General features: G+C 53.5%; 1 protein-coding gene across 3 annotated transcripts in view; it reads left to right on the forward strand.

Moving 5' to 3' along the window:
- The window catches only part of FHL2 (four and a half LIM domains 2), a 37,250-nt gene that overhangs the window by 13,650 nt on the left and 472 nt on the right, over positions 1–23,128 (forward strand). For all 3 annotated transcript variants that reach the window (XM_060168523.1, XM_060168522.1, XM_060168521.1), the window contains exons 2-5: positions 8,681–8,858; positions 16,685–16,859; positions 20,197–20,366; positions 21,088–21,274. In XM_060168523.1, the coding sequence (XP_060024506.1) occupies positions 8,703–8,858; positions 16,685–16,859; positions 20,197–20,366; positions 21,088–21,274 (688 nt within the window). In that variant the 5' untranslated portion in view covers positions 8,681–8,702. The remainder of the gene's footprint in view (positions 1–8,680; positions 8,859–16,684; positions 16,860–20,196; positions 20,367–21,087; positions 21,275–23,128) is intronic.

Here is a 23,128-nt window from a genome sequence, read left to right on the forward strand (position 1 = left end):
AGTCCACGTCTCACGGGTGATTCTCACACACTGAGTTTGGACGTCACACGTCACCCTACTCGTCCTTGGCTTTTGTCAGCCACACGTTGGCAGCCCTGATTTAGCCTGTGACTTACAGATCTCCTTTAGGTGTTTCTGAGTGTCTGCGCCCACAGGAGAAGTGGCTGCCGTTTTTGTTTTTTATAAACTGCATTTATTTATTTATGGCTGCATTGGGTCTTAGTTGCTGAGTGTGGGCGTTCTCTAGTTGCTGAGAGCGGGGGCTGCTCTTCGTTGCGGTGCGCGTGCTTCTCATTGCGGTGGCTTCTCTTGTTGTGGAGCATGTGTGGGCTTCAGTAGTTGTGGCTCGCAGGCTCTAGAGCGCAGGCTCAGTCGTTGTGGCGCACAGGCTTAGTTGCTCCGCGACATGTGGGATCTTCCCGGACCAGGGATCGAACCCGTGTCCCCTGCACTGGCAGGTGGATTCTTAACCACTGTGCCACCAGGGAAGTTCGTCTGCCTTGTTTTTATGGGTAAATAAAACCAGTGTAAAAGAGCATCCTTGAAGCCTGTAAACATTTAGGTTTCAAGAAAATAGGTCTGGGGCTTCCCTGGTGGCGCAGTGGTTGAGAGTCCGCCTGCCGATGCAGGGGACACGGGTTCGTGCCCCGGTCCGGGAAGATCCCACATGCCGCGGAGCAGCTAGGCCCGTGAGCCATGGCCGCTGAGCCTGCGCGTCCGGAGCCTGTGCTCCGCAACGGGAGAGGCCACAGCAGTGAGAGGCCCGCGTACTGCAAAAAAAAAAAAAAGAAGAAGAAAAGAAAATAGGTCTGTCTATGTTTGGTGGTACAACTTTTGGAACAAATAAGAATTAGCCAACTTAGGCAGCAAGCGAAGCCAGCAGCAGGAGGTGTGCACGCCTGTTGTGCCAGGGCCCTGATGGTTGTGCTAGAGAAGCACCACGGGGAGCAGGGTTGCGAGGACAGTGAGGGGCCAGCCTCCCCTGGAAGTTGGGATCATTGCAGACGGAGGGCCAGGGTGAGAGCAAATCAAACCGAGACCTGCCTTTTGGAGACGGGAGGAGACGCATGAAGGGCAGTGAGGGGTTTTCCTTTTGTTCTGTGTAAACAGACATGGATAACTGGACCACACGTTCCCGGGAAGCAGAGGGAGAGAGGGTGGGGTACACGCCCCCCAGCCACACACACCACACACCCACACACACCCACACCATACACGCCACACACACACACCACACACACCATACACCCCCACACCCACACCACACAACACACCCACACACACCACACACACACACCACAGCACACACACACAACACACACACATACCACACACCACACACACCGTACACACACACCACACACCCACACACATCCACACCATACACACCACACACACCATACACACCCACACCCACACCACATAACACACACCACACCCACACACATCACACACACACCACAGCACACACACACCACACACACACATACCACACACCACACACACTGTACACACACACACCCCCACACCACACACACCACACCATACACACACAGCACACACACACACACACACCACACCATACACACACAGCACACACACAGCACACACACCACATCACACACACACACCACACATACCACACACAACACACACACAACACACCACACATACACACCACACACACCACACACACAGCACGCAACACACACACAACACACACACACCACATCGCACACACCACACACACACACCACACCACATCACACACACCACACACACACAACACACACAACACAACACACACACCACACACACACACACCATACACCCCGACACACACCACACACACTATACACCCACACCCACACACCACACCCTCACCACACACATACCATACACACCACACACACCATACACACCCACACCCACACCACATAACACACAACACACCCACACACATCACACACACACCACAGCACACACACACAACACACACACATACCACACACCACACACACTGTACACACACCCACACCCACACCACACACACCACACCATACACACACAGCACACACACAGCACACACACACACACCACACCATACACACACAGCACACACACACCACACACACCACATCACACACACACACCACACATACCACACACACAACACACACACAACACACCACACATACACACCACACACACCACACACACACCACGCAACACACACACAACACACAACACACACACACCACATCGCACACACCACACACACACCACACCACATCACACACACCACACACACACCACACACACAACACACACACAACACACCACACACACACCACACACACACACCATATACCCCGACACACACCACACACACTATACACCCACACCCACACACCACACCCTCACCACACACATACCATACACACCACACACACCACACACCACACACCACACACATAACACACCGCACACACACAGCACACACACAGCACACACGCACACAGCACACACACATCACACACACACCACACACAACACCACACACACCACATACCACGCACACACACCACACACACCACACACTACACACACCACACACACCGTACACCCACACCACACCCACACCACACCCACACCACACACACCCACACCATACACTAGACACACCACACACACCATACACCCACACCCACACACCCACACCACACACACACACACACACACACACACACACACACACACACCACGTGCTAGTTATGGACCTGAGGCCGATCGCCGTCCTAGCCCGCGTAATGATGCTTGTCCTGCGTAGACAGAACTGACACGTTTCGAGATTAAATATCCAGATAGTATCTTAAAGGTGATTTAAACTCTTTGGAGCTAGAACTAACCTCTTTCGGAGACTGTGTGTTTTATCTCAGTCTCCCAGGGCCTAAGACGGTACCTAGAAAAGAGAGGTTACTTAATATATCCTTGTTGGCTGGATTTAAAAGTCCGCAGGACATCAAAACAAGTGTCACTATTCTTAGTTTATGGTCTTAAGGTCAGAATCTGACATTTGTTATTTCCCATTTTCTGTATCCAAAAGATAATTCCAAAGACAGCAGTTCACCTTATTCAAGCCTTGTCTCTCACACAAAGCATTTCTTAACATGAGCATAGACAAATCAAGCTTGTTAGACGTTTTTGAAAGTTACCAGTTTATATATCAAGTTATAATACCTCCCTGATCCCTGTCTATATAGTCAGAAAAGGCTCATAAATGAAGGCATAAATATACAGCAGTAGGCACAGTCATTCTTAGAAGAATCCCAAAATGGATTTCAGATGAATTTTAAATATTATAATATGTTTTTAAAAATAGCAACATCCCTTAAGCTGGTGTCCCTCTCCCTTTCACCAGAATTCCTATTTAAGAGAAACAGTTCAGCTGGACGAATGGAAAGAGTGTCGGGGTAGCAAAGCTGGTTCGTGCGTTGATCCTTCCGTCCATAGAAAAACAAACTGGTGCAGAGTGTTCTCTGGCTTCCCTTCTGGGGTGAGAGCCCCTGCCTTTGGACAGAGGATCTCTGATTTAAAGGCTGCTGCATCCGTGTAGGGCACCCAGGGCCCCACTGGTACCTGGAGCCTGGGTCAGGGGAGCTGGCAGGTCCGCGCAGAGATGTTGGGAGCATCTCATGGTGAGGCTTGTGTGTCTTGGCCTGACCAGGCCTCATCCGGGGCTGTGCAGCTGTGTGTTCACGTGGGTTTGGATCAAAACACAGTCACAACAGTTCCACCCTCTGTGGAAGCAGCAGTGTAACTGGAAGGGGGAAGAGGCCAGAGGCGGAGGAGAAAGAATGCAGCTCAGGATCTGTTGCATTAGAAATTGTACCAGCATCTGATGCCAAGCCCCATTACATCTGGGGTTTGCTATGCAAAGTGGTTGTTCACATAAAACATCCCTCGTTTCCACTCTGGATGTCGCCTACGTGTTTGTGCTCGCCGCCCATCCACGTGTCCGTTCATTCATTCCCCAGGTGTTCATGAAGTGCCTGACCCGTGTTTGTCACCTGGTGTGGCCGCAGTGATCCTAGGGTCCACCTTTGCGGGGCGTACGGCTGGGGGCTGGGAGGTGCACAGGCAGTCAGCGTCCTGTGGTGTCATGAAAACACTGCATTTTCCAGTACATTCTTCAAAAGAGCGAAGAGCCCGCATCCAACAGACCAATTTTCTTAATTCTCTCTAAAGAGCTCTGGATGCTGGTAAGCCACGGCGTTTCCCACCTGGGACCCGGGTGGCATTTAAAGCTGGGCGTGGCTTCTTCGGCACTGACTTCCTGAGGCTGCTCCCTGCCTGTGGAAAGGCTTTGGGAATGTTCACAGATTCCTCTGGAGGAATCGAGGATGTTAGGGCAGTCTCCTGGAGCAGCGTGGATAGAGAAAGACGTGTGGGTTTCGAGGGGCAGGAGGCAAATGGCATCTTTGGGGTCAGATTAAAGTACGTGGTTGAGAAAAGGGAGCATTGAAGAGGGTGCTCCAGGGACGCTCGTGCGGCCCAAAGGGCCTCCTGTTCAGGAAACACCTGAAACTCTGTGCCTCCCTTGATTCCCAAGAAATGTTTCCGGTAAAAAAAAAAAAATGCACGTGCTTCCTGGGCTCTGAACGCCCTCCTCCCATCTCCCTCCTCCTTCCTTTCTCTCCTTTCCCCACCTCTCCACTTCCTCTCCTCCTCCCTTCTTGTTTCTCTTCTCTCTTCCGTCCCCCCTTCCCTCCCCCCCCCAGCAGCCCGCAACTCCAGACACTGACAGTGCTTAAACCTGAGAAGATAAAAGTAGCCCACACGTATAAGCCTGTGGACCTCGCAGATAGTCATTATTTTCCATGGGGCAGCCCTGCGCGTTGCTGCCTGCTGCGCTCTGAACCTGTGTCCTTGCCTCGGACTCAGCGCAGGTGGAGAATTGGTTTGAATCAGAGACTAAAGCTCTGCACCCACCCCTCACCCCAGGACTTTCCTCTCCCAGCACTGTGGTCAGTGGCTGAGCCTGTGGCCACACCTGTAAACCTGCCCCCTAAGATCCGGGTGCTTGTTCAGAGCCAAGGGGGATGATATCAGAGGATGACGTAACCCCGGGGGAGGGGTGAGAACTCCCAGACGCTGGGATTTGGGTTTGGTTCATGAATAACAAGTCAGCAGTCACACCTGCGGTCCCGATGTCTCCTTGCTTGCTTCTGCTTCATGCTGTCAGCACCTGTGCACCAGGTGATGGGCAGGAGTGACAGGTAACCCGCGGGGAGGGATACGGCAGTTGAGAGAGGGTAAGCAGATTGTACACAGTTAGGTTAAAAAAAACCAAGATGGGCTTCCCTGGTGGCGCAGTGGTTGAGAGTCCGCCTGCTGATGCAGGGGATGTGGGTTCGTGCCCCAGTCCGGGAAGATCCCACATGCCGCGGAGCTGCTGGGCCCGTGAGCCGTGGCCGCTGAGCCTGTGCGTCCGGAGCCTGTGCTCCACAACGGGAGAGGCCCGCGTACTGCAAAAAAAACAAAAACAAAAACAACCCCAAGGTGTTCTGTTTGTTTTTTTAAAATTAATTAAATTATTTATTTATTTTTGGCAGCAGTCGGTCTTTGTTGCTGCATGCGGGCTTCCTCTAGTTGCAGCGAGTGGGGGCTACTCTTTGTTGCGGTGCACGGGCTTCTCATTGCGGTGGCTTCTTTTGTGGAGCATGGGCTCTAGGGGTGCGGGCTTCAGTAGTTGTGGCGCACGGGCTCAGTAGTTGTGGCGCATGGGCTCTAGTGCACAGGCTCGGTAGTTGTGGCACGTGGGTTCAGTAGTTGTGGCTCGCGGGCTCTAGAGCGCAGGCTCAGTAGCTGTGGCGCACAGGCTTAGTTGCTCCACGACATGTGGGATCTTCCCAGACCAGGACTCGAACCCACGTCCCCTGCATTGGCAGGTGGATTCCTAACCACTGCGCCACCAGGGAAGCCCAACCAGGCATTTTATAAGATTAAAACATGGAGTTATAGGAGGCGTCTAATGCAAGGCTATAGCTAAGTTTTTGCCATTAAAAAGAGGCTTAAGATGGATCGTATAACTTTAAATACACAATTTTGTATAATAATTTTCTATTTGGTAGCAGTTGATTGAAGAAGAATTGGTTTTAAACACTTTGCGGTGGAAGGGACGCTCTTGGTCTCCTCAGTAGCTCGTGGGCTACTGATTGTGATGCTGAGGGGTTTGTGCTTCTTGTAACTTGCCGGAAATGCGGTCAGATTTGTGTCCCTCTGCTCTGCCCCTCATTAGTGATGGTCTCACTTTCCACCCCAACTTGTTGGTTTAAGCATAAGTGCTGTCCTAGTCAATAAAACTGGAGTGACTTCTCAGAGGAGATAAGGAACAGGATGGGAGAGAGATCCACCAGCGTCCAAGACAGTTCTGCAGAAACGGGGGCTGTCAGACCCTCCGGGCCCGTTCCTCCTGGGGGTTGGTTTCAGGGATGGGGGCGTTGTCTCGGGGTCACCTCTGTCCCCTTCAGCTGACGTGGAGCCCTGTGTGTTCTCACAGTTTACTCTGTTAGATGATTTCTGTCCCAGTCCTGCAGAGTTGGAGGACGTAGAAAGCGTATTCCAGGTCTGTAAGCATCACCAGGGCCTCACCTGGGACGAAAACAGTTCCCCACTTTGATGACTCCAGAGCACAGGAATGGTGCTCAGTGGGGTTGGTGCAGGCTATGGTCTGTCGTCTCCTTTCCCCCGCAGGGCCTGTGCTTGTCCAAACCCACATGGAACCACCTTTCCATTTAGATCGGGAGTTTCTTTTTTCTGAGTGAGACGGCTGTTTGGGAATGCTCATGAATCTTCTGTTTTCATTAATATTCCTGGCCTCCAGTTTTTCCATCCATAAAATGAGGTAGTCATAGATAATCTCCCAAATTATTTCCAGATTAAAAAATTTTATGATCTATAGCCCTATCTCCTTTCCTTGTTCTTATTTCAAATCCTCAAGTCATTATTCTTACATTTGTGTGACCAGAACAGGCAAATAAGATTCCACAGGTAAATGGCAGCCTTTATTCGAAAAATCTATATGTTAGAGGGACGGCGCTTAACTGAGATGAGCTAAACGCTGGCCGCTTGCAAGGCCAGTCACTGAGGAATTACAGGAAAGCATTGCATCTTCTGCCAGCATAGCCGCTGCAACCTGACGGTGGCCTTAGGACAAAGGATATTTACATGTTGTGTTTCAGAGCAAAACTTCAAACGCTCAAGAGCCTCATCTTGTGATGTTATTGCAAGAATGTCCAGACAATGTTTTCTCCAGGAAGAGCAATTCATGTGTCCAGCTGCATGCTTCATACTCTTGGGAAAAAACTGTCCCATAAACACAGAAGTAACCAAGGATGGTTGCTTGAAAGTTGTCCATTTCTTTGCTTACAGTTGTCAGGATCTTATATACACAAGGGTACAAAATAAATAAACACTATCAAATTCGCTATTATCTCATAAACCAGGCAGCAATATTTCATTTGCATCCTGGGGTATGATTTTGGAATTTCACTCCTAAGTGGGTGGAAATGACTGAAAATGGAATCAAGTTTAATCAGAGTTTGTGAAACGTCGCTCAGACTTACACAGTCAACCTGTCTCCCTATTTAATAATTTATAAAGCTTTTTCACTTGTAGCAAATCAAATATTGCCACTTGAGAAGATATTTCTAAAGCAGTTGGACCATGTTTCTAATGGCTCGGGGGCGTTTCTCCACACCTAGCCTTCCCAGGGTGGACTGGCTCTTTCTGGGGTAGTGCTGACATGTTTGTGCAGGAACCGCATGGGGAGCGGGGCAGGGTGAAACCTCCCGCCTTCCGCCTTCCTCTGCCCCTACCCTGTCCCTTCTGCTCACACACACACCACACTCATCCTGGAAAAATGCAGCTCGAGGTGTCGCCTGGAGTGGCCGTTGACTGCCGTCGCTGTGTTTCCCACCGTGATCATCCCCGTCCTTGGAAGCCAGCCTTTCCCTTTCTCCTGCTCCCTGGATATCTGGGCTGAGAGAGGATAGTCTTGTCATCGGGGAGGAATGAGGCCCCCGGGGCGCCTCCTCTTGGGCAGGGGCCGGGCGTGCTTCCCAGTGAAGCCGGGTCGAGGTGATGCTCCCCTGGCCGCAGGTTTACCGGCTCTGACCCCCCTCCCTTGGCTTCTGTGGTTTCTTCTTACTCAGATTCATGAATCATAAAGGGGAGCTCACGGAAAGTCTTTTTATAGCAACGAGCATATTGTTTTCTATCCCTGCTGTGCTATTTTGGGGGCGGGGAGAATGGGAAGATGTGAGGTTGCGTCCCACGTTGGAAGCAGGCACTCCTTCCAGGGGATGAGGGCTCTGATGCCAGCTCTTTCTTGGGTCCAAAACTGGGATCACGTTTTCTGACACAGTCACCCAGAATTGGGACTTTTAAAGAAGTGGAATGTACTCGGACACAGAACTGCCCCCAGCTAAGTTTTTAAAAGTATCATTGAAAATTACACCCGATTCAAGGGTGAGTGTCGATTGCTCACGCAGAGGATGTAGCCACCGATGGGAAAGGTGATGGGAACGGTGACCCTAACGGAGCAGGACGGTCACTGCCGTGTGCACGGGATATCGGGCGCGCTCACCGCACCTGTCCTTTCTCTCCTTCCTGGTAGGTGGCACAACTCTGGTGCCAGGATGACCGAGCGCTTCGACTGCCACCACTGCGAGGACTCCCTCTTCGGCAGGAAGTACATCCTGCGGGAGGAGCGGCCCTACTGCGTGGCCTGCTTCGAGGCCCTCTTCGCCAGCACATGCGAGGAGTGCGGGAAGCTGATTGGCTGCGACTGCAAGGTACCCGCCCCTGGGCATCCCCCAGCCCCGTGCTCCCTGCCCTCCCTCGGGCCTCCCAACCCCCCTGGACACCCAGCCTGGACTCCCCAGGAACCACGTGCTTCTCAGCACAGTTGTGCTCGCGTCCTGGTCATCACCCTGGACGCCCTGGAGGCCCCTCTGCTGGGCTCGGACCCTCCACTGGTCTTTCCCAGCCTCCTCCCCACGGACTCGGTCTCTGCCCGTCCCAGTCCCGCCGCACCTGGTCGGGGCTTTTCCGGGACGTGTGCGCCGAGCATCCCAGGTCCACTTGTGATGGCCCCGTGGTCAGCATTCTTAGCTAACCGGCCACCTGCCGCCCAATCCCGTGGTCCCCCGAGGGCAGCGCTCTCCCTCCTGGGCTGACTCGTGGGGCAGGTGCGCGCGATCAGTATCGGCGCAGTGAGCGTGCGTGTGGGAGAGCCAGCGCCCACCCCCGGCTGGAGGGGCTGAGAGGCCCTGCCTGCACTGGGGCGTCGGGGGAGCTTCTTTTCTTCGTGTGGACGATGAGGATGTGTGGCTGCCAGCTGAGCAGTTAGGGCTGGCTCTGCTGGGGGCGATCCGGAGTGGTCCAGCGCGCGTCTGCCCTGTTTCTGTCGCATCCATCCTTCCCATGACGGTCAGTAAGCAGCCGGCTGACTGGCGCTAGGTGTTTAGTGACAGTCGAGGGATAATTTCCATCTTACGGGGAAGAAGCCTTTGCCCTGAGCAGAGACCAAGGGTGTGGGATGCCCCCACTTGAGCCCAGGCTGCAGCCACGTGTCGTGGCTCCACAGAGGAGTGGCACGTGGAGCGGAAGGGAAATGGGACTCGGCACCTGTCCCGTGGAAGCCTTAAAACAACCAGAGCTTTGGCTACGACCACGGGCAGAAGTAGCTGCTCTTGCTTGTCTGAAAGCCGCCTGCCCTCCGACCTCCAGCTCTGTGTGATGTGTGTTCGAGCCCCTCTGCATTCATCTCCAGGCCGAGCACAAGCGCTTGGACACCGAGCTGCCCCGTTCCGTCCTGGCTCTGAGTCTCACTGGCTGTGTGATCGTGGGCCCATGGCTTGACCCCTCTGTGCCCGTCCACACGTTTATAAAAGGGAGCTACAGGGCTTCCCTGGTGGCGCAGTGGTTGAGAGTCCGCCTGCCGATGCAGGGGACACGGGTTCGTGCCCCGCTCCGGGAGGATCCCACATGCCGCGGAGCGGCTGGGCCCGTGAGCCATGGCCGCTGAGCCTGCGCGTCCGGAGCCTGCGCTCCGCAACGGGAGGGGCCGCAACAGTGAGAGCCCCGCGTACCGCAAAAAAAAAAAAAAAAAAAAAAAAAAAAGGGAGCTACAACAAGGGAGACTGCATTATGGGTTCTTGTGGTGTGTAGCCGCCATGCGCTCAGCGCTCTAAGGAGCGGCTGATGGTGTGGAAAATTCCACCCCCTCTTCTCTTCCGACTGCTTCCCTGCAGCGTGCTCCCTCCCCCTGCCTGTCGAAGCTTCGCCCTGTCTCTTCATCAGTTTTCACTAGAGAAACATCAATAAAAATGTCCGCTTTGAGGAAGAACTAAGAGGCAGAGAAAACAATTATTATTTTATAAAGGCATTACCTGGAAAAGACATAAGTAGGTGAAAGGTTCAGATATCATTCTGACAAACAACTCTGCTTTAAAGGAGACGTTTTGGAGATTTAGGGCTCATCATCCTTGCCTGGGAGCTAAAGTAAAAACAAAAGTGAAGTCACTGATCATTTCTTCAGTATGATTTAGTGGACAGACCCTTGAAACTAGTTATCCTTCAGCACATGCTTTAGGAGCAGATAAACAAGAATTCCCCAAATGGGGCCAAAATCAACAAGACTGCTGCAAAGTCAGGCGTCAGTCACGCTGAACTTTTCAACCCGGATAACGGTTCACTCTCTGCGGAGTTACGCCACGTGATTCTGCGCATGTGGGAAGGGAAAAGATGTGAACTTGCAGTTAGACCTTGCCATTTGGGGCTTCTGAATATTTGGAACGGTTTTCTTGGCTTTCAGAAGTAATTATGCAGTTGGTTTTGTGGAGGAAGTGATGGCAGGAAAAATGTGCCTCTGCACTTCGGGAAGAGAAGCCCCAGCTTGGCAGGTGGGGCGCTGGGCAGAGCAGCTAGGGTGGCGGGTCTGGTGGCCGTTCTTTTGTCTGAAAATAGCAGGGGTGCCGTAAGCTCCACTTGGGTCTCCCTCTGAAGGACATTTGTGTGTAACTTAAAATACTGCAAGCCACTGGGGATTAGGCTGATGTTGTATTGACTGACTTTCAAATGAGGTAGGCAGGACTTCAGGATGACCTGCTTCCATAGGTAGCTTACCTGTGTTTCAGCATCATTTCTACGCAGACTCTCTTTCTGTCCTTTCTTTCTGTTTAGTTAACTCTGAGGAAATGCTGTGATCTCCAGGGGTAAAAATTATTCATTTTTATGGCCAGTGGAATAGTTGACAACAGGTAATACAAATAAAAATTTATGATCCTCTGACCTTATGCTCTTCCAGAAATTTTTCCTGGACACCTGTGGATACCAGCAAAAAATATATATATTTTTTTGCCTGATTACAGGTGTTTTTCAGGGGATAGGTCTACCTAAGTCCCGGGCTTCAAAAAGTCAAGAAACCAAAGAAAAGATAAGCTGGGCCAGTACTCAGAGATGGCTGCTGGTCCCTCCCATCAGCACATTGGTGCCTTTAGCAAACTCTGAGCCACGTACCTGGCTCAGACTTTGGGTTTTCCGTGTCTCTGCGGGCAGTGCCATAAAGTCAGACGGGCCTCCAAACCCACCCACCCGCGTGCCTGGAGGGGGCTGCAAAGAGGAAGACGTGGTAACAGTCAAAGGACCTTCTGCAGGTCTAAAACCAGCATTAGGGTCTTCCCTAGTGGCGGTGCAGTGGTTAAGAATTCGCCTGCCAACGCAGGGGACAGGGTTTCAAGCCCTGGTCCGGGAAGATCCCACATGCCGCGGAGCAACTAAGCCCGTGCGCCACAACTACTAAGACTGCGCTCTAGAGCCCGCGAGCCACAACTACTGAGCCCGCGTGCCACAACTACTGAAGCCCACACGCCTAGAGCCCGTGCTCTGCAACAAGAGAAGCCACCGTAATGAGAAGCCAGTGCACTGCAACGAAGAGTAGCCCCTGCTCACCACAACTAGAGAAAGCCTGTGTGCAGCAACGAAGACCCAATGCAGCCAAAAATAAATAAATAAATTAATAGGAAAAATAAATTAAAAAAAATAAGTAAACAGGTCCCCTAGAGGGCACACCTGGGACAGGGCTGCACAGCATCGTTCTTCAAGGATTTGAAAGAACGTGCAGCTGGGGACGTGGTAGCCTGACAGTCTCAAAGTGCAGAACACCTTTTCAAAGTGCTGGGCACGAATGACACGGCAGATCCACTGATGAGGTGAAATCCCGTGGTTTTGAGGACTGGCTGGTTTGGGAATCAGCAGCTGAGCTTCTCCCAGCCTGGGAGGGATAGACAGGGTGTAAAGGAGGATGAGGGACCCCCCTGCCCGGAGCTGCCCTCATTAACTTGTGGGCGAGGGGGCACCTCCAGGCCACTGACTCCCCCTGCGGCTCAGCTGAGGTCTCAACAAGGGCACATTTGGAGCAAAGCCACAAGCGCTTCCCATATTAGGAATATTTCTGAAATGGAAAAATATAAATTCTGAGAGGAAGTGTTTGGGCCTTATCTTACCTTGTTTATCAGACATTTTACTGCAGTTTATGACATTCTGCGTGCATAAGATCAGCAATGGTCTTTTTTCTGCGACGTGTCAAAGATTTTTTTTCTTCCATTTTTTTGTATCTCTCCTTCGTGCTCTTTCTCTACAGAACCTTAAAACCAGGGTATTTCTAGAACATTTCCAAGTTCTTGAAAGTCAGCGCGTCCATATGTCTTAGCCTTGAACCTCCAGAATCTAAATGGTATCTTTGGGGACCACGTGGCGTACTCGACACATAACAGAATTAAGTGAGACGAGACTAGCTCGGAACTAAAAACCAAAACTAAAACTCTGTTTGGAGCCGTGAACACCAGAGGTGGAAAGAGCCGCTAGGAGCCCAGTTTTACAGACGAGCATTCGGAGCAGCCGTGCATTTCGGTTCAGGCACCGGGTCAAATCAGCCCAACCTAACCTGGAGCCTTGGCCTTTCTGTGCCATTTTCCGGTCCATCCCCACGAGCCCCGAGCCCCCAAAGCCAGTGGCATTTCCCACCTCCGCGCCCACAGGGCATGGACTCTGCAGAAGTGAGTTCAGGAATTATCAACTTGACTCAGACTCCCTTTTCAGGACCCCACAAGAGGAGAATTAAGGGAAACCCGACGGCACAGCAGCAGATGAGGGCTTCCATGTGCGGTCCTGAACGAGCTGCATGACGTGGGCTTTTCCGGGGGTGCCCGCGGGGGTGGCACCAGGGGCACAGGGTCCTGCGGGGCCACCATCACTCATGGCCAGACAGGCGTCACCGAGTGGCTGGTGCCCACGCGGGGCCTCACAGCCGAGGGGGCGGAGGGGCCCGCCCCCTCGGCTCTGAGGGCATGGGCACGGAGTGAGAGAGGGAGGACACTGGGGCAGAGGGTGAGGCTGGGCGAGCGCGCCGAGACCTGCTTGCAGAGATGCTCCCGGGCTGCAGGTCAGCAGGAGAGATGCAAGAAACGGGGTTCATGGTGTCTTAGCATTGTTATGTTAAACTTGCTCACCTATCAGATGGGAATAAACCTTATTCCATGGGGTGGGGTTATTGTGCGGTTGAAATCAAGTAAGAGGGGACTAAGAATTTTAGAATCAGAAGGGCTGTGGAGGCCAAAAGCACTGTACAGAGCAGTGACTGAGCCAGGAGCTCGGAGCCTAGGTGAGGGCGTCCGTTCCATCCCCGTCTTCACGAGTAAATGTGATCTCAGCAAGTGACGCTTCGGGGCACCTGCTGTCACCACGAGCTGGCATCTACGACTGACATTAATTGAGCCGTGTCAGGGTGCCAGGACCGTTGTCAGGGCTTCACCATCATCCCTGTTTCCCCGGGCGGATCGGGGGCTGGGAGGGGCCAGGTGACTCACCCCCAGCCCCACGGCAGGTACATACGTGGCAGAGCCAGGGTTTGCGTCTGGACCCCTCCGCTTTACGCACTGGGATGAAATGCATCAGGCATTTTCGACACTGTGCTCCTGGGTCCCCGAGGGCACCGGTGGCACAGCAGGTGTGCAGGTTGGTGACCGGAGGGCAGTCACTGCTGGCTGCAGCTGGAACAGGGGTGGACCGGTGCCAGTTCCCCACGGCCCCGCCCCCGACAGTGATGCTAGCTTGTTCAGAGACTGTTCGTGACTCACTGAGGCTTCTGAGAGCAGGAGTGTGGGTTGGTATTTATCTCAAGGAAAAACACTTCATCAGAAGGTTTGAGAATTATCAAATGCCCCTGAACGAACATTTCAGGGCCGTGGAGTGTTAATGCAGAAACACGTGTGTGTGTGCGTGTGTGCGTGCACATCTGAGAGGGGCAGACAAGGGAGCAGCTGTGTGAGGTCACAATGCTCCAAGGAAGGGACAGCTGGTGACTCAGCTGAGCTGGCATCTGGGAAGGACAGAGACTAGCTCGCTGGGGCGGGATGAGGGTGGGACCAGGAAGGGGGGATGATTCCACGTGGCTGCTGTTACCAGCCTGGAGGGCTGGGCAGAAGGCAGGGCGTGAGCAGTCCTTCCCTTGAATACAGGACACGGGATGCAGGACGCAGGACAGCAAGTGACCAAGTGACCAGCAGCCTCGGGAGGGTGGAGGCTAGGAGCTGGGCCTCCAGAAGGTCTAGAAGTCCTGCCTGGGTGCTTATGGTCTCGTCAGGACAGGGCAGTGGTACCCAGATTTCTAGGGAACTTTCTAGTGTCAGATGTCTGTCAACAAATCAGCTCTTGTCAACCTAGCTAATGTGTTTTCATGCCGGAAATGTTAACCGTAGGCAAGTGGATTTCTGCAGTGCTTTTGACCCACGAGATCGTTTTAAATGAGCTTTCCTCTGACTGTCCAGTCCCCTAACCATGCGCGGCTCCGTCCTCCTATGGGACTCGCTAACCAGGGCAACTGGTGACAGCTGGTGGCTTCGCTCTCACGATGTCATCCGTGGAGGGTCCCCCTGGGCTGTGTTGAAGGTCAGGCCCCAAAGGCAGATGTCCTTGGACTTGGCTTCCTTTCTTCCCGGTTCGCTCGCCGCCTCGCTGTCCCCTGCCCCGCCCTCCCGGCTCGCAGCTCAGCGGGGTGGGGCTCACGGAGGGGACCCGCTGAACTTCTGGAAGGGTGCTTTCCACATGCCACGTGATAATCAAAACTTGTTTTTTAATTGTGGTAAAATACACATAAAATGTGCCATCTTAACCGTTTGGAAGTGCACAGCTCAGTGGTGCTGAGTACCTACGCTCTGCTGTGCGACCGTTTCATCTTGTAAAACTGAAGCTCTGTCCCCACTCACACCTGCACTGCCCCAGCCCCGGGTACCCACCTTGCTGCTTCCTGTCTCTGAACTTACCTCCTCCGGGACCTCATATAAGTGGAATGATTCAGTATTTGTCTTTTTCTGACTGACTTATTTCACTCAGAGTTCATCCATGTTGTAGTGTGCGTCAGAATTTGTTTCCCTTGTGAGGCTGAATAATAGTCCATGTTTATCCGTCATCTGTGGACGGACGCTGGGGTGACTTCCCCCTTTGGCTGCTGTGAATGTGGGTCTGCAGAGTCCTTCTTTTTTTTTTGCGGTACGCGGGCCTCTCACTGTTGGGGCCTCTCCCGTTGAGGAGCACAGGCTCCGGACGCACAGGCCCAGCGGCCATGGCTCACGGGCCCAGCCGCTCCGTGGCATGTGGGATCCTCCCGGACCGGCGCACGAACCCGCGTCCCCTGCATCGGCAGGCGGACTCTCAACCACTGCGCCACCAGGGAAGCCCTAAATGCATTTATTCTATAATCAGTGTCGTAATAGTGATCCCATGATCAGAAACTCCTCGTCTTCTTAAATCAGGCTGATTATTGTTCTTAGTGGACGGGGCATTATTTATTTAATTATTTAAATTTTTTTGGCCACGACGCTTGTATCATGTGGGATATTAGTTCCCCGAGCAGGAATCGAACCCGTGCCCCCGGCAGGGAAGCACGGAGTCTTAACCACTGGACCACCAGGGAATTCCCAGCGGATGGGACTTTAAATGGTTTGTTCGACTTTCAAAGCCTCAACAAAGACAGTGCTGAACTGCATTCATTCGTTTGGCCTCCTTGGTCTAGCCGGGCGGGAGCTCTCCCAGCCGGCTACCTGGAGCCGCGGCACAGCTCCGCCCGGTGCCCCTCTGTCTTGCCCTCCCGGCCTGTGCCCTTTCTCTGCCCAGCTCACGTCTTCGACGCTCAGCTGATGGTACCTACTGGATCTCTCCCGACCTGCTTTCCACCAGGTTGACCCAGGGCCCCGTCCTCAGGCTCTGTCTCTGAGCTTCCCAGCAGCCCGGCCTCCCTCCAGTCATCCAGCACAGTGGGGTTTGCCCAGCGTCCTCGCGGCCAGAGGACCCCGGGGTCTGTGTGTCCAGGAGAAGCGCTGATGAGTTTCACGTGCCGTTTCTCGTTCTTACAGCCCCCAAGGGAAAGCCACTCGTTTTTCAGATGCATGTCTCGCACACACCCCTGTCTAAACAGCGGCCCTAAGAACAGCAAGAGAAGCATCCTACCTAACTCATTCCAGCCCCTCGTTGCCCACTTGCCCCCCTCGCTGTGGGTCCAGCAGAGCCCACGCCCCCGGCCCCTCTCCCGTCTCACGTCTCGTGTGCTCCGGGCCTGCAGGACTTGTCCTACAAGGACCGACACTGGCACGAGGCCTGTTTCCACTGCTCGCGGTGCAGGGGGTCCCTTGTGGACAAGCCGTTTGCTGCCAAGGAGGACCAGCTGCTCTGCACCGACTGCTACTCGCAGGAGTACTCGTCCCGCTGCCAGGAGTGCAAGAAGAGCATCATGCCAGGTGGGCACCAAGCCGCTGAGAGAGTGTCTGTGCGCGTGCGTGTGAATGTGCGTGTGCGCGCTTCCCCCGCCCCCTCTGCCCTCTTTGCCTCCCGCCCGCCCCCGCAGAGCTTGCGCGCGCGGGCATGAGTGTGCATGTGTGCGCGCTTCCCTCGCCCTCTCCGCGCCCTCCGCGCACACGCAGAATTCCCGCCCCGTCGGTTACTGCCGCAGATGGGTGCTGGGCCGGGAGCTGGGCGCTGTGCCCTCATGCAGGTTATGTTCCCGGCAGGCTCGGCGGCAGCTGGGTCCAGTGCCAAGGCCAGTGATGGGTGGCCTGTCTGTTGGTGGGGGAGGATGGGACTGTGTCCCTTGCTCTTTGGGGGGACTTTGGTTTCTTTGTTTTATGGGAGAGAGGAATCTTTCATTTTAAAGGACAGAGTGGACAAAAATACTTTATGGAATTTTTCAATACAGCATTTAAAAAACGAATCTCGTTAGACACGCACACAGTGCGGGCGAGAAGCGCCTAAGATTTGGACCTGGGATGCTTCATCGGCTACTTAGGGTCAGTGACTTCCTCTGTGTGACCAGTGAGGGGTGGCTGGACGGTAGGTATAGCCTTGGCAGATTTAGCAACTAAAATACAGGACTCCCAGACAAATCGGAATTTCAGCTGATCCCACCTGGGACCTCGTTAATCTGGCGTCTCTACCAGAGAGCCACCTTAAAACCCGGAGAGGACTCTGTCCATCGACTGACTTTGGGGACGTGGCCCCCGAATCAGGCTCAGGCTGGAGGAGTGGGAGTCAGGGGCACAGGCCGGGACCCCTAGCTCTTAGGAAGCTCGATACAGTTGCGCAGGGAGCCCTCAAATTGCCCTGGAAGGTATCTGTTCTCAGGACATCTTCTTTGGTAGATACACTTCCTTTAGTCCTGCGAAGGTTCAGAATTAAGGGCACACATATAAAGAGAATCCAACTCAGAGCAATAATAGTGTGTTAAATAATCTGGTAACGTGTGGGTGAAGTTTAGAAAAAATTGGGTCTAAAGAGTAAATTAACCTTATGATTCTGACTGAAAGTGTGCAGTCAGGTAAGTGGTTTAGGCTTGTGGTCTTACACTGGAATTTTCTTAATTTGTAAATGGTTTTGATGCTTAAGATATTTTAGGATTCATCATATTTATAAGTTTAATTCATTTCAACAACAATTACTTAAGAACTTAAGGGACTTCCCTGGCGGTCCAGTGGTAAAGAATCTGCCCTCCAATGCAGCAGATGAGGGTTCGATCCCTGGTTGAGGAACTAAGATCCCACATGCCCCGGGGCAACTAAGTCCGCGCGCTGCAACTACTGAGCCTGAGCGCCTCAAGAGAGCTCGAGTGCCGCAGACTACAGAGCCCACGCGCCCTGGAGCCCGTGTGCCACAGCTAGAGAGAAGCCCGAGCGCACCAACAAAAAGATCCTGAGTGCCGCAACTAAGACCCAACGCAGCCAAAAAAATAAATAAGTAAAAGAAAAGAAAAATAGGGGTTACTTTAAAAAAAAAAAAAGAGGAAGCACTTGAGGTGCCGTTTGCTAGTTGAGGCTTGGTTTGCTGGTTGAGGTTCTTAAAAGGCATGTCAAATACATTAAATTTTCAAGTGTCCTTTTAAAGGAGTTCAGTTCACTACATTGGTGAATGGAACTGAACACAAAGAAATGCACCTTAAAAGTAATTTTTTAAATTCTCTGTATTCATGAATGCAGGATAAAGATGTGCAGGATGAACTTCAATTGAGGGTTTTGAATTTTCAACTTCAATAGAATGAATATCAATTTGTAGAAACCAAGGTACCCTGCTGAGTCCTCCTAGCCCACACAGCAGCTGGGGTCACCCTGCCATGTGAAGAGAATCAAGGCTACAGGGCTAATTTAGAGTCAGACTCCTGACTCTGTGGGGTAACAGCCTGGAAATTCCAGATTGGGAAGAAAGATTTTTTTTTTTTTTAAAGTTATTGATTTATTTTTGGCTGCATTGCTGCGCGCGGTCTTTCTCTAGTTGTGGCGAGCAGGGGCTACTCTTAGTTGCGGTGCGTGGGCTTCTCATTGCGGTGGCTTCTCTTGTTGCGGAGCACGGGCTCTAGGTGCGCGGGCTTCAGTAGTTGTGGCACGCGGGCTCAGTAGTTGTGGCTTGCGGGCTCTAGAGCACAGGCTCAGTAGTAGTGGCACACGGGCTTAGTTGCTCCACAGCATGTGAGCTCTTCCCTGACCAGAGCTCAAACCCGTGTCCCCTGCATTGGCAGGCGGATTCTTAACCACTGCGCCACCAGGGAAGCCCTGGGAAGAAAGCTATTAACTGCCGCTTTGACAAATATATGTCTATCTTAGAGCAGAAGGTGAATTTTTCTTGATTCTGGCAGGCTGATCTCAAGACGACGCCCTCCTCCTCCCCAGGGATGTGCATCTCACCGTCTCTGCTGTAGGGGGTTTTAGGTAGAGACGGTGGAGAAGCCTGGCTGGTACCTCCGGTGACAGAGGCACAAGCCCAGAGAAGGGCAGCCAGGAAGGGGAGCCTTGGGGCCGTCACCTTTGAGCAGCCTCGAAGGTCAAGCTGATTTTAACAGATGGAGAAGTCAGGAGAGGAAACGGATGGAGCACCAGAGGCAGGGTGTCTGGAAAAGGCCTGGTGTGTGAAGAAAAAAATAAATAAATGCAAGCACTAGATACTTTTTTTAAAAAAACCAAGAAAGAAAGAAACCAAAAAAACAAACCTGGACCTGAGCGCTAGCTTCCTTCCTTGGTTTGATTTTAGAAAGTGCTACGAGCAAATCAAGGTGAAAGCGGTGCAGACGGTCAGTGTGGCTTCTGCAGCGAAATCAGATAGAGGACAAGAGGCCCCCGCTCAGTGCAAAGCTCGCCCCCCTGCCCACACCGGCAAGTCACCAACCGCGGTGCACGGCTCCGTCCCCACCCAGGGAGGCTGAGCCCCAACTAGCAGGCGCACCACGGCCTCCGGGCCAGGGGCACGCTGTCACCAGGCCTTCACCGGGTTCCTCACTTGCTCCTTTGAATCAGAAAAAGACGCCCCTTCCACCAGGCGGTGGGCTCTGTCGGAGGCGCGTCCTCATCCGCAGCCCGTGAGGAGGAGCTTTGCCGCCCTCTGCTGGCGACGCTGCACAAGGACCACACGGTCTGCACCCAGCCCTCTGGGGCTGCGGGCAGCCAGCGGGCGCCCTCCCACGGACCTGGGACGGGGCAGCACCCCGAGCTCCGGGGTGGACAGAAGACTGTCCTTCAGAGCATGCAGAAGGCACGTGTGGTGTGGCCCGGGGCCTTCAGCGGGCATCGCGATTGCCCTCTCTCCCCGACCCGCCAGGCACCCGTAAGATGGAGTACAAGGGTAGCAGCTGGCATGAGACCTGCTTCATCTGCCGCCGCTGCCAGCAGCCCATCGGGACCAAGAGCTTCATCCCGAAGGACGGCCAGAGCTTCTGCGTGCCCTGCTATGAAAGGCAGTATGCCTTGCAGTGCGTTCAGTGCAAAAAGGTACCTCGTACTCCCCCTGGCCCTTGCATACCTGTTGTCCTTTCCAAAAGACCGTCCACCTATCCCTAAGGTGTCTTTGTTCATCGCCCTCCTTGAATAAACAAGAAACGGCCCTAGACCTAGTGGGGGGACGGGGAGGGGAAGAGGCAAATGGAAAGGCCTGTCCCTGGGGTGAGGACAGCTCGCTCGTCACTGATCCAGGGCTGCGTCAGGTTAAAGAAAGAAAAGCGTCCTAAGACCACAGACAGGGTGGGAAGGCGGGCTCTGGGCTCATTTTTTCCACCCAGGAAGCCAGCCCCACGGTGTCTGTTAAGCCTCGTCCTTCCCCCCGGAGTAGCTGAGGAGGCTGTTGGAGCAGGTGCACCTGGTGGTAGAGAGATGCTACAGGGATCTGCCCGCAGGTGGGGCTGCGTGACATCAGACCCTGGCCCCTGAGCTGCGGTCTCCCTGCTTCGCCCTCCTGCCGGCCAGGAGGCAGTGCTGTCCCAGCAGACACCCCGGTACCCACGTCACGAACGGGGATCCGGGGTCTGCAGTGGGGGCCTGGCAGCTTGGGGAAGGGGCGGCGGGGTGACCTTGCCGTCCGGAGGACAGCACCTCTGGGACCCGGACGCCGGTGCGGTGTGTCCTGGGCGACGACCGCGCGTCCTCCAGAGGTGAGGGCCGGGACAAGGGCACCAGGCACAGGGCCCTGCGGGAGCTGACGCCCTTCTGCCCGCAGCCCATCACCAGCGGGGGCGTCACGTACCGGGAGCAGCCCTGGCACCGCGAGTGCTTCGTGTGCACCGCCTGCAAGAAGCCTCTGTCCGGCCAGCGCTTCACGTCCCGCGACGAGTTCGCCTACTGCCTGGGCTGCTTCTGCGACCTGTACGCCAAGAAGTGCGCCGGCTGCGCCAGCCCCATCAGCGGTGAGTGTCCGGTTCCCGGCCTGCACCGCCCCCTGCCCCTCGTGTGGCTGCCAGGCTTTGGCTTGTGGGTCTGTTCACGTGTGCAGACTCTGGGCCGCCGCGCTCCCCTTCCCTGCACGCTGGGCGCGCTTCCCTGCCTCCCCTCCACCCCACCCCCGATCCCCACGGCCTCTTCTCCACAGCGGCTTTGGGCTGGATTCTCTCCAAACCGCAAGCTGTGAGTCTCTGACATCCCCGCACAGGCCCCGGGAAGCAGCTGGGCTGTGCAGATGCTCCCCGGCCTCTGCGGGTGGCACGCTCTGGGTGGGCCCTTCCCACCCCTCAGGCACTTGGTGGAGCCCAAATCTGGGTGAACTACAGAATGCGCCCTAAATTCAGAGTGGAGAGCAGATGGCTGGTGGGACTCCAGCCCTGGAAATGCGCCCACTTTAAACACCTCTGGGGAACTTTACACATGTCTGCTGCCTGGTCATGATTTAATTACTCTGGGGGACGACCTGGGTGTTAGAATTTTTAAAAGCTTCTCAGATGATTCATACATGCAGAAAATCCTGAGACTCTCTGGCCTGAATCACTCGTTTGGTTCTGCCTCAGGGCCAGGGCCCGGGCCGTGTGATCCGCGAGTCACAGCGGGTGACCTCAGGGCCAGGGCCCGGGCTGTGTGATCCGCGGGTCACCATCATCTCTCATAGTCACTGTGGGCCTAGGATGGGTAAAGGCAGTTTAAGATGTTTAGGGAAAGAGGTGAAAAGCTTTGCTGGTGCAGCTCCATCAGTAGCAGAGGGAGTGTGGTATCAGAAAACTGGCCTCAGTTATACACATAGAGATTCCTTTTTTGATATCCTTTTCCATTATGGTTTATCACAGGATATTGAATAGAGTTCCCTGTGCTCTAGGGTAGGACCTTGTTGTTTATCCATCATATATATAATAGTTTACATCTGCTAATCCCACACTTCAGTAAAAAAAAAAAAAAAAAAAAAAAAAGTTAAATTAGGAAGAAAAAAAGTCCCTATCTAGGTTTCAGATCATAAAAAAAAACGAGAACTAGCCTTGGAGACCTGGGTTCACCCCCAGTCCTGTCACTCACTAGCCCAGGGGATTAGCCTGAGGCCACCCACGTGTGAATGGATTTAATGCCAGACAGCAGGCAGTTAAATTACAAAAGGAGCTAACTGCTGGGTGAATGACAGACTTCTGCTACTGAGACCTCCAACTATTAGCCAGTGTTGTTACTTGTTCTTAACTTGGCAGACTGAGCCGTTATTTCTGGAAAGAGTTTGTAATTGCAAGTCATGATCCAAATTTCACCAAGGATTACCCCGTGTATTTGATTCCATTTTGTTTCAGGGGCCTTGGTGGCCGGACAGACCACCTGTATTGTAACAGGTAGCCAACGTACCTTAAACATTTGATAAGTAAATGTCAGACAGAGTCAGACACCCCAACTGAAATGAGTTCCTGCTTCCCTTGTTTCGATAAAGGATGGCTTTCTCCACTGCCCACACGTCCTCCTAACCCGCTCTCACGTTCCACCGGCCTCACTAGACCTCCGTGGGGTGAGGACATGTGGGCAGTGGAGAAAGCCATCCTTTATCGAAACAAGACGCCCATGTAGCATCTCTTTCGTGAGGCCGTTCTGGGCAGTTCCAGAGACGGTTCACAGCTTTCTCATCTGCGCTCCCTTTGGCGCCTCATTCATTAATCGCCAAATTTTTGAGCACCAGGCCTGAGGCACCCAGGGAAGGAAGGGGTGGGAGAAATCGGCTCTGTAACTCACGCGTTTCACTCGGGTGGGAGGAACACACACACCCCGCAGGCTTCTTATAATGACGGCGATCGTCATGTAGCTGT

Source organism: Lagenorhynchus albirostris, chromosome 13 (assembly GCF_949774975.1).
Source record: "Lagenorhynchus albirostris chromosome 13, mLagAlb1.1, whole genome shotgun sequence".
NCBI lineage: Eukaryota > Metazoa > Chordata > Mammalia > Artiodactyla > Delphinidae > Lagenorhynchus > Lagenorhynchus albirostris.